This window comes from Physcomitrium patens, chromosome 2 (assembly GCF_059467195.1).
Source record: "Physcomitrium patens ecotype Gransden chromosome 2, ASM5946719v1, whole genome shotgun sequence".
Classification (NCBI taxonomy): Eukaryota; Viridiplantae; Streptophyta; class Bryopsida; order Funariales; family Funariaceae; genus Physcomitrium; species Physcomitrium patens.
Window position 1 is genome coordinate 2,667,753 of NC_143411.1, and position 12,275 is coordinate 2,680,027.

The 12,275-nt window shown below is 35.2% G+C and overlaps 1 protein-coding gene across 1 annotated transcript; it reads right to left on the reverse strand.

The window, feature by feature from the left end:
* Nucleotides 1–1,153: 1,153 nt before the first annotated feature.
* On the reverse strand, nucleotides 1,154–8,059 carry LOC112278832 (uncharacterized). Its single transcript, XM_024512672.3, has 15 exons — nucleotides 7,108–8,059; nucleotides 6,584–6,714; nucleotides 6,297–6,437; nucleotides 5,765–6,012; nucleotides 5,065–5,367; nucleotides 4,784–4,909; nucleotides 4,630–4,683; nucleotides 4,375–4,464; nucleotides 3,939–4,145; nucleotides 3,339–3,491; nucleotides 2,987–3,194; nucleotides 2,620–2,702; nucleotides 2,312–2,383; nucleotides 1,989–2,051; nucleotides 1,154–1,682 (listed from the first exon to the last, which is right to left on the reverse strand). The coding sequence occupies exons 1-15, from the start codon at nucleotides 7,404–7,406 to the stop codon at nucleotides 1,494–1,496; spliced, it is 2,367 nt and encodes a 788-aa protein (XP_024368440.1). The 5' UTR covers nucleotides 7,407–8,059; the 3' UTR covers nucleotides 1,154–1,493.
* Nucleotides 8,060–12,275: the final 4,216 nt, after the last annotated feature.

Consider the following 12,275-nt stretch of genomic DNA (forward strand, 5'->3'; position numbering starts at 1 on the left):
CAAACTAGACATTAAAATTTATATATAGTCATGTTTGAATGGACTTACTGATCTTACTAAAAATGTTGCCTATTTAATTTTTCTGATTGTATAATACAAATTGTAATCTATACTTATTTTTAATTAGAAGCATATTATAGATAGTTCTAATTTTGAGGGTTTTTGTAAAACAAAGTATCAACAATAAAAGGAAATATAAAGAGATTTGTTATTAGATAATAATATGAGTCATATCAAGGACCAAGAAAAGCAAAACATTGAAGATACAAGGATTAGCTTCTAGATTTATGTAGCAAATTACCAAAAATAATAGCTAGTCTATTTAGACACACTTTGCCTACTAAGATTGTTTGCAAAATATTAGTTACATCAAAGCTAGCCCTTTACATCAACCACCAAGACTACTCCATAAAACTCACAAAGATCTAAGATTCCTATGGTTTATAGCAATTGCAAATCAAAAGACATTTACTTTGCTTCAATTTGGTCATATAAACATCTTTGAATTGTTTTATAATCTTTGCATTTTTCCTTGTACTATCTTTCCTTGGGCAATTCTTAACAACTTTTGGTTGCAAGCTACCAAATTAAACAACATTAAAAAAATACTTAAACCTACTCAAGCTCTTTGTTTTAAAGAACATCAATTTCACATTTCCAAGTGCCTATAATGGAGGTTGATTCTTGATGGCCTCAACTAACCCAACTAGATAATTCAAATAGAAAATGAATACCCACATACATGAGGATAAAAAGTTGGTGAAAGGCATTGGCTCAAAGTTAGCAGTAATCTTAGTGTGCACGGATCTGTTATCATGGATCAATAAGTGTCATTATCAACTTCACATGTGAGTTCAAATTGTAGAGCACTGTGGGTCGATCTGGCATCGTCAATTCAATTCATGAACTGAAACATTTTGATCGAATCCGTCGGCATCAATCCTGTTATGTGTGTGATTCGGTAAGTGTCTTCTTCCACAAATAAACAATTGTGCTGGTTGGTCACATCTGCAACTGAACTGATTGCTACTTACTTCCATGAGTTTGATTGTGAGTTGGTGGGAGAGACTCGCTTACTGTTGGCCCCGAACTCTCAATTTTCACTTAGCGAATCGTCACAAAAGTTTTACTAATTATTCAATCACTAGATAAATGAGGGTTAACTTGGGTTGATTATTAATCTACATCGTACAAAATTCTCATCTCTAATGCATCGTGTTTGCTACGAGTGCTCGAGACATATGTTTGTAACTGCACAATACAACTGTTGAACACCAAGTATCCAAGTGTAACTCTACACTATGTTAAGCTTAGAAAGTTAAGGTGCACATTGGCCTAGTTTACCTAAGCAACGAACTTGCCTGTACTTGTTTGGTTACAAATACTCCTTCTATCCCAACCTCTATCTCCAATAAGACACTAATCTGTTGATCAATACACGTGAAAAATTTCAGCCACTCAACGCGGGGTAGGAATAGCCGTAGTTGCTGGGTTTACGCCGCTGAAGCTACAAGGTTTTCCTTTGGAGTCTCCCTTTTTGCGGTCTCCTTCATGGCAGCTGCTTGTACTGCAGTAAGAGCGATAGTGGTGACAATATCTGGTACAGTGCAACCTCGACTCAAGTCGTTCACGGGTTTTCTCAGCCCTTGCAGTAATGGTCCCATTGCTACTGCCCCAGTTGTCTGCACAAAACCACTGTCTCATCAAGTTTGATGCTAAGGTAATCTATTCACTGTAGGTCAAGTTCGAACAATGAAACAATCACATCCTGACAAAAAAAACCAAAAATTCGACAGAAACGTGACGCTGTGGGTTCGGAACTCAGATAGGGCAAGCAAAGCTATGCCTTGCCCTATCTGAAGGTTCAAGTATCCAATCAGAAGGCAACTTCCTCCACTCCCATATTCAACTCTACAAAACCCGGCTTTCCACATCATGACAATAAAGAAGAATCAAGTCGTAGGACAAGGCATAGCGCTTGAAAATACCTGCTGAACAGCTTTGTAGGTATTGTTTCCAGTGTTAAGGTCTGGAAAGATGAGCACCGACGCCTACATGAAGACGATACATTTTCAGCCAATTGTCCTTGTAACTTGAATGTCAAGATGAAAAGCACCACCCAAATTACGATGGTCTACAAAAGCCTTTCACGCAAAAATTGGTTTGGTACACTGTACCAATTCACTTATCCATCAACCACAACATAGATATTCCATCAAATAAAAACAGGCTTTCTACGTGTGGAACGTATCGGATGTGTTGTTTAAAGAGATGATAGTGCAGATTTAACACGTGAAGAGGCAATAATTACCTTTCCAGCAACCTCAGATTCAGCCCCTTTCATCTTCGTCTTCGCTATGACAGGATCAACAGCTGCATCATACTGCAAAAACAATTAAGCTTTAAGTCAGATAATAAATGATGCTGAACGAATTTTACAGTCTTACAATTCGCAGGAACTCAAAATTGGCTACGAAGGATAAAATGCATCAATAATGAGAACAATCTTGTAAATAATAAAACCTACTGTCTAAGCCGCTAATATCTCAAACGATAAATACAACATTAGACCTAAGAGTTAAGCTTTTAATGATAAGAACAAGGAACGAATATTATTACCTGCAAAGGTCCTTCAATCAGCAAGTCTGGGCGTAGTTTTCTTGCAATTGCGGTTGCATCAATAACCTTTTGTATAAGAGGACCTAGTATCCAAAAAAATGGTAAATGTTAATTGCCAGACACCAATGTAATAAGATCCACATCATGATTTTCAGTTTGACATTTTGCAGTCATAGTTATATTTCAATTGTACTGCTGGGTGTTGAGAACAGACATTTAAACCACTCTAAATTCTCTCCAAAATACAAAAATTACGCTTTATGTTCAAAATCTATTCCATTCTGTAAATTTCCAAGTTAACTTCGAAATGAAAAATCACGAAGGTTCATCTATAATGACTTGTATAAATTATCAAAAGATGATCGACCTTTATTGGAGTCCCCTGTTGCATATGACAGCATTGCCACCCGTGGTTTGATTCCAAATGCAGCAGCAGTATCTGCAGAAGCTATAGCTATTGCTGCCAATTCTTCACTTGTTGGATCTGAGTTGATGGCACAGTCACCATAGACCAGTACCTTTCCAGGTAGGCACATGAAGAAGACACTGGAAACCACAGGAATGCCTGGAAGTGTCTGATCCACCCAAAAATGTACATCAATCGCATAGTTTATCACTGAGTCATGTGAGCTTTGGGAGATATCAGCGTACATAAAGAACGGAGAAAAATAAACCGAAAGCCGAAATGTGAGATTAGAGCTGATTCAACTGTCCACAACCTTAATTAGTTGAAGTGCAGGACGAACTGTGTTGGCAGTAGTATGAACAGCTCCGGAGACCATACCATCAGCAGCCCCCTCAGCTACCATACAAGTGCCGAAGTAATTCACATCCCCTATCAAAATATTGTGAGCTTGCCCAAGTGTTATTCCCTGTATTGATCGATATTTTCTCTTAGAATTGATGGATAAAGAAGATCTCCCATAAGTATGTGAACACTATTCTCCTAGGATTGCTGCCTTGTAAGTTGACAGATCAATGCGGGAAAACAAGATTAACAAGATGTCGTCACCATAAGTTTAGATGGTTAATGGTGCTTGTTCCCGAAATACCTTGGAAGTAAGGAAGTGAACGCACAATTTGTACAGGTGCCAAAAAACCTCCATAAGTGATCTATAATTTGTTCAAACCTAGCAAGTTGACTGCGTCGTTCACTAAGTACCTACACCATACCTAACGACCTAAAAACATGGATTAATATAACAGATGATCATTTCACTGTTAAACCGAAGACAAACCAGACGAAATAGCAGTAAATATGCAGGACAGTAGAAACCAATACTTCGTATAACGCAAGAAAGTTTACCAAAAACAATTACCTTGTGCTTACGAGATTCATAAAAATATCTGGCATACTTTTCAGTCTCAGGGCAATCTCTTGGATCAACAATGCGAGCTTGACTAATGTCCACTCGAAATTGTTTTGCCAAAGTTTCAATCTTCTCCCGATCTCCCAGCAAAATTAGATTGCAAAGTCCCCTTCGTAGAACAGTTCCTGCTGCTTGTAATGTTCTAGGTTCTTCACCCTGCTAGTACGTGAGACTTATTTGTTAACAAAGTTAACGTGATGCAAAGCTACTTGTCAACATGTTCAAGTCATGACAGCTAAGTGGTTTAATACAATATACAAGCTCAACAAGTAATGCTGCAATAACTACCAAGTAATGAGTTTCCATCGAATAAGACCTCGAACGCCAGAAATGAATTCTACTGGCACGGTTGACAGAAAAGACAGCCATGAGCACAGGAAATGACCTCAGGTAACACAATTGTCTGAATGCATTGTTTAGCCCGCGTGAAGAGGTTATGTTGGAATAGCTTGGAGTTCATTCGCACCGGACGTTCCTGCAAATCAGCATGCAGTCAACATTCGGTTGATAACAATATGGATGTTCTTGACAAAGAGCTTCGTTGTAAAAGGAGAATTTAATTCAAACTTAAATTTCAATCCAATAGGTACTGGAACAACATTAAGACCAGGCAGGTTCAATTCTATGACAAATAGTTTACCTGGAACATTGCATCCTTAATAAGCTTCATGTTGATGTTGTCGTCAAATAACGTCTGCAAGAAAAAACGATGAGGTAATGTTAACACTGAAACGTTTTTACGAATGATTACACATGAACTTGCACGTCATGAACTGGGAACACGACGAACGTACCTGAGCCCGCTCGACCTTCAGAGGAGTTTTGGACGAGATATAGCCCTCCACATTTGCAAGTGCAGATGCAGTTTCAAATGTCATTTGAGGACTTAGGATAATAGGCAATGTGCCTGAATTCCGGGCCTGACATGCAACAAAAAGAGCGATTAATCTTACACAGTTATGTACTCAATACTCAATACAAGCAAAAGGTGACATCGAGATCAGATACTGCAACATGTATCAAGCAAATGTCATGGCCAGGTTGTTGATAACGACTAGTGAAATTAGAGCTGCACCTTCAACAACTCATGGACCTCCCTCGGTGGAGGCTTGCCCCCACTAAGGACCACGGCTGCTATGTTTGCATTCGACTTGGACTCGTGAAGATGTATCAGCCCCAGTAGAATGTCAACTCGATTTGCGGAAGTAATGACGATGGAGCCCTTCGTCGGATCAACATATCGAGGCAAGTGGCGAAGCAAATCAGATAGTTGTTCAGTAGCCACAAGATATTGAGTGACTTCCGTTGACATAGCAACCTCCTCATCCTCAACTGGATATAGCAGTCCTGCTTCGAGCTTTTTGGCAACATCTTGTACCTATAAAACATAAGAAAGCCACTAGAGCACGAGAATTTGAGGTTCTTAAGCACATAAATTAATCTCTTAACATCACACTAAACTATTTAACGATCCAATACTTCCGAAAACGCACCGCAAACCATTTAACTATACGATTCTTCCTAGAACTTACTACATTCTAACCAGCCAATTTGTACTGGAGAAACCCAAATTCCACTTCTTTATACAATATAGGCTTGGCAGGTAAGCGAGATTGTCATTTTAGACAGTACGATACTGTAATACACTACAGTAGAAAATGCTATCCCAATGTCGCTATTAGAAACATGTAGAATAATGACCATCGTCCCAAAGGACTAGTTTTTACCTAGATTCTGATTGACTATCAGTGAACATTAACGATAGCCAAATTTACCTGCACAGACCGCAAGACCGAGTCCTCAGGCAAGGCTCCTACAAATGGTATTTTCATTTCCTCAAACACCTTCCGGAGCAGTTTATCTTTCCTTTCAGTTTGGGGTGTACGATGGACGATTGCTCCCACCACATCCACGTGTTCGCGTCTGAAAACCAAGTCACTCAGCTTGGCATTGTTAACAACCCGTTTCTCCCAGTCAAATCCATCCCAATTCTTCATTTTATCCATCTTGCCACAAGCAATTCCTGCAAATCCAAATGTCGGCGAAACCAGGGTTTAACGTATAATACTGTTTGGGATAAATTTTTCACCGCTAAGAGTACTTGAAGAAAGTCATTCACACAAGTGTATAATCGCACAGGCATGCATACGCAAATGATCATGGGCCGCAAGGCGCTATTGCTGATGAAGCAGCAACACGCTTTTTGAAATAATTGAAAGGCAGAGTATTCTACGCCTGCTACTTACACAATGGATCTTAATGGCAGGCTGGTTTAACACCTCTTAAACCTGATGACCAACGAAATACCTGCATCTGTGACAAGTAATGCTGATGATCCCAGAGTTTGAGCGATTTTGGCATTAAGGGTGACTGTGTCGTCACCACCGCCTCTCAAACTTGTCCCCTCAACAACTACAAAGTCGTGTTTGACCCTGCAAGCTTCATAGGCTGCGTCCATTCAAACAAATGAATCAAGGAAACTTAAAGATAAATAATATTATTTATTTTCTTCGCAAGTATCAGACCAAAAGTGAGCTTAAAGTCGTACACAATAGGAACATAAAGTGGAAGCTAAAACATAACGTAATACCAACCTTTGAGAACTTCTTCCAACAAGTCATCAATCTTGTCATTCGTGACAAGCTCATAAGCACGGTCCTGCGTAACCCCCTGCATGATTGCTGGATCGTCTTTCATTTTGAAAACGCTCTTGATCAATTTGGACCTGAAAACAAGCCACATTGCGACACATCATCAACCAATAAGGCTTTTTTCATAACATATCAATCTCAACGCACAACCAATTACACAGTGCAGGCTCATGTACGACTCAAACAAATCATGATCTGCCAATCCAAACTTTTAGAATTTACAAATTATGCTCAGAGAATTGTAATGACACAACAACCCATTCCGGGATTCCCTCAAATAAAGTACCTATACTTGCCTTCCACAGTACCGGATATTTTTCATTGATGCGTGACAATCCATGAGAAAATCAAGAGACACAAAAGTTTTAAACATAATTTCGATCTTAGAGTACAAGCAATAATCATGCAAAATTCACAAAACCCCTGCTAACCAACAATAGCGAAACAAATGGTGCACCCGAACTCACCTATAGCCACCAATTGTGGTTTGGTCGATGGGCCTGAAGTAGCCTATTCCGGGTTGCAATCTCTCAAGGGAGTGCAATAAACCCACGGTCACTGCAACCGAGTCACGACCAACGCCACCAATCGTGTGATGAATGTAAAGGCTGTTGGTGTGGGTTTCTCGCGAGGATATTCCCCATCCATGCTTCCGCACGCCCGTTCCCGACGCGTCATAAATCCTTCCTAAACCTCGACCCTGCAACCCAGCGAGAAGTTCTTCACGAAGAACGCGTCTCACCTTCTTTCCCACAGCTCGCAACATACTGCCAACTAAATCGGAACACGTATTTCACCCGGCTATGGCACAACGCATCAACTATATCCCTCAAAAAAAAAAAAAAACCCACGCTACATGTTCATGGACTTGAACTCGCATTCAACGATTCCCTCCAAAGATCCTCCTCGTAAACACGACAACCGCATGATACTCGACAACCACAATCAACTCCTCGTCCTTCTTACTCCATAAGCCAATACAAAGAACATGACCTCGATCCACGTCAGCAGCAATCACACGCCCTGCATGACGCCACTCTTCCACACCAATCACCAAATCCTTCTCAGAGACCAAAAATTTTTCGCCTAATCCCGACTACATCACCTAAGTTCCACTAAACCAGAACCTGTTCCGAAATCCAACAATCAATCGCTCCATCAAATAAATAAAAAAAACACGCACACACACACAACGCTAAGAAGCGCTGAAATGAAAGACAAGACTCATCATCAAATTACAGTACGATTTTGGAGTTGGCCTTTCCATTGGCGTTGCAATGAGAAGACGCTAGTGGCGTCGCAAGCTGGATTGGTCCATGCAAGAGGTGGCTATGGCGATCCATGAGCAAGAGCGAGGCGGCACACGTGGTGACCCCGTTGGCTTTTCCATCCCCAGCCCCGCCCCCGTCCCCGCCCTGGTTGCCATCACCATCCTTCCCTCGCTGGGATGTGGACGCTCCAGCTATGTACGAGGGCGACGGCGCCACGCTCCCTCCCCCGCGCTCCACTTCCCTCTCCCGTGTGAACGCGGAACTTTTCAAAAAGCCGCTCTTGCTCTCAAAACGTGAAAGTAAAAGTAAAAAAGCTGCTTCGGGCCTCACATGTTGTGTGTGCTGCTTTGCGTTGACAGCACCTTGTTTCGCTTTCTCTTCGACTGTATTCTTTGCCTACGACTTGTATGTTTTTTTTCCAATTTTTAACTCGAGAGTGATGAATATTAATTTTATTTCTTTATTTTTTTACTTGCTTCTCGAAAATAATGCGCACTTGTGATCATACTAAACCTTTTGTATTTTGTGTAAACTATTGCATGTGTTTTTTAAGCAGAAGAAATTGAGATATGTAAAATATTTCGTATTTTCATTATTATTTCAAAAAAATAAATATCACCTAGAATATATATATATATATATATATATATCTATATGTGTGTGTGTGTGTGTATACACTCTTAAATAATAAACACTTAAATTTTTTTCCTAAAATAAAAATGGGGAGAAAATACATATTAAAATATAAAGTATTTAAAATATTTATTTCATTGTGTGGGTAATATTGAATATAATATCATATATAAGTAGTCAATCATATTTTTTTTTTAAGAATTAAAATTCTCTGTTTTATGAAATCTATTTTTCATTTAAAATCAAAAACATTTATTAAAAAAAATCAGAACATGAAAAAAACTAAACTAAAATAAGCGACATGTATTAAAGAAAATAAATAAATATTTACCTTAATTAACAAGGATTTGTAGAAGGGAGTTTGCTGATAGTGCACAAAACCCATTAACATGCTTGTAAATCTAATTCAGCTAGGGAATTAACAACACACAAAATCAAAAGTCCTATTTTCAGTGTGTTTATACATCTATACAAAATAAATAAATAAATAGAATCAAAAATTAAAAATCAAAACGAAACAAAAATCTAAAAACAACAACAAGATGAGAGAATTACCAACATGTTTCATGAATCCTGTAATACTTTTTTTTCACGAGTTTAGATTTAGTGATTGGACAGAATTGAGAAAATTATCACACATATATACAAATCATGAGAGATGGTTTATAAAATTAATTTAATTAGGCTTAAAATTAAAAATAAATCAAAAATTAAAATTAAAATTAAACAAAAAATTTATAAAAGTTGTAGTGAGATTTTTTGTAGTCATGTTATATCATTTTAATAAGATTATAAAAAAAAATATAACTAATTTTACTTTTTAATTGTATGCAAGTTAATTATTTTAACATATAGCTATATATATATATATATATATATATATATACATATTGAATGATATAAGCAACAATAAAAACAACGTAAAAACCCAAGCTACATCTCATATTCATATTACTAAAACATACTTACATTATTATAAGAAGAATGATAATTGCAAGTACTGTAATATAGAAGGCCATTGTAAGAAAAAATATTAGATAAAAAGAGTAAAATAATCAAATAAAGTTAATAATATTAAAATGATAAGTAAATTTAAAAGTGAGTATGTGATTATGGTGGTGTTATCTACTACTATAGGTAAAAATAGTTGTGTACTAACACACATGCAAACCCACATATACTAAAGATTGAAGTTGAAACTTTGTATCTATTAAGATGAATTCTTAAGCATACATTTGTCTTACAAAAAAAACCAACTTTGTATCATGGAAATTCACATGTGTTATTATATTTACTAAAATAAGTAGAAATAAATAAATTAGGTAGAAATAAGTAAAAGTAATTGAATAAATAATATCTCATTAGAAGGCTTCTTAAAACATTTGTAGATATAAATTTGACTTTATAAATATTTTTAGGTGATTGATAGATTGAAAACTTGGTTATGATGTATATATATCAAAAACTTACTATACAAGTTGGACATATGTTATATAGCCTATCAAGCATTATTATATGGTTCTTTAGTTAAATATTATATCTTTAGAATTTTGTTGTGATTCTTGTCTTTTATACATTGCCATCAATATTATAAGATATGAAATTTCTCATAAGATATTAAGTTTTCTTTAAAATATTTAAAATATTTTTAATTACTAAAAAAAAATATTTTAAAATTTTATTTTTAGAATCAAATATTTAATTACATTAATGATTTAAACTTAAAGAAATTTTAATTAAGTAACATGATTACTTATCATCAATTACAAAAGCTTATAGGATTAAAATTTTATAAAAGATATATTTAAATAAATTAATATATCAATTTTTTATTATATATATATATATATATATATATATATATATCCTTGATTTTTTTTAAATATTACGAATATCCCTCAATTTTTAATAATATTATATATATTCCTATTTTTTTGTGATAATTACAAAAATATCCTTTAAGATAATAATTGTTGGATGAACATCCAAACACAATATATTTAAAGATTCATTTGTCATCTATATATAGGTTCACATTTGATGGATCGATAAGAGCTACTCAAAAGATTAGACAATCAGAGAGTATAAGTTGATTAGAGAGAGAATACAAAAAGTATTGAACTCTGATGTTACTAAATGATTATATATGATAAAATAAAGAAAGAATTTACTAACTTACTATGAGTATTTGATTATAGAAAGAGTAAAAAATCTTTTAGGTTATAGGTCCACTATTGCAAATACATTGCACAGACTTCTAGAAATAATTATACTTCAAAGTTAATTACTTTGATATCATTTCTTCTCATGTAAAGTTAAATTTTAGTAGTTCAATTTGATTCTTTTACTTATTTTTTAATCCAAAAAAATATAAATTAATCAAGAACATTGCAAACAAACTTGAGGCATAGAATAATATATATATTTGAAAATTTTATATTTATGAATGTAGCATTCTTATCATTTTTACAGCAAATTCAAAGATTCTACATTCTAATTTTTGTAATTTATATTCTAATTTTCTTTTTTTTTCTTATTAAATTCTTATTTTTTGAATTCTCATTTTTATTCTTCTTGAATTCTTGTGACTCTTGATTTCTATATTCTACTATCTTATATTTTTCAAATTTTTTATTATTTTATTATTTTATCATACTCTTCCATCATGGATAAACATGACAAAATACCAATCAAAATGTTTGATGGAACTCATTTTTTAATTTGAAAATACCATGTCGAGATTATTTTTGAATTAAAGAAGATTTTACAAGTTGTTATTAGATATAAAAAATGACCTCTTATTGATATAATTCATGCCTCACTTAATGATCAAATACTTTGTTATTCTTGTTGTGTTCAAGCTTCAATATACCAAAGCAATTGAACTAATAGATGTGAGTTCGAACATGGGAAAAGATTGGTTATATGAATTGGATCTGTTAGTGTCACAATTGACTATACTCTGGCTATCTGAAATCAATTATCAAACTACAAAATACCAAGGCTTACTACTTCCGTCTTAATTCAACCCATAATCCATTCTACGACTATCAATTCAACAATACTTCAATATTCTTATCCGTTCATCTCCCACTTACCCTCATTGTGGTTTATATATATTCAATTACTGATCTCTAGCTTACCTATTGTATTCAGTTTCTCAATTCCTCTGTCACGAACATACTCATGTAAGCTAGTAATTACATATACAAATAGATGGAAGTAAATAAAATTAAATAAAAGTAAGTCAATTCTATAGTATTTAATATGAAAGATTCCTAGAAGCTTCATAGACACTGCTTTGACTTCATAGGTGTCTTTAATTGACTTTTTAGATTAGAAACGTCGTCAACAAGTTGGCCATGTGCCACACATGTTGTTAGCTTGAAGATCAAGCTAATTATGTAGCCCACACGTAGAAAAACTTGCCTTGTAAGTCAAGGCATGTGTCCTACAAAGTCAACACATATTGGAGGTCCTATAGAACGTCACCACGTAGCCCCTAATTAGAAAGTATATATATAGAGACAAGAGTGAAGCCTTCTTCACTCTTGTCAACTTCTTTCTTGCTTCCAATCTAGTTTCAAGGGTCTCTAGTTTTCTTGTCTTTTGGCAATAGCCATTCCAGTTTTTCTTTCAATATACATACTTGTTTATTTATATTTTGTTACCTTTCTTTAAATGAAGGCTCACTTGTTTGAATTGCTTTTTCATTGAGTTCTTGTCCTTGA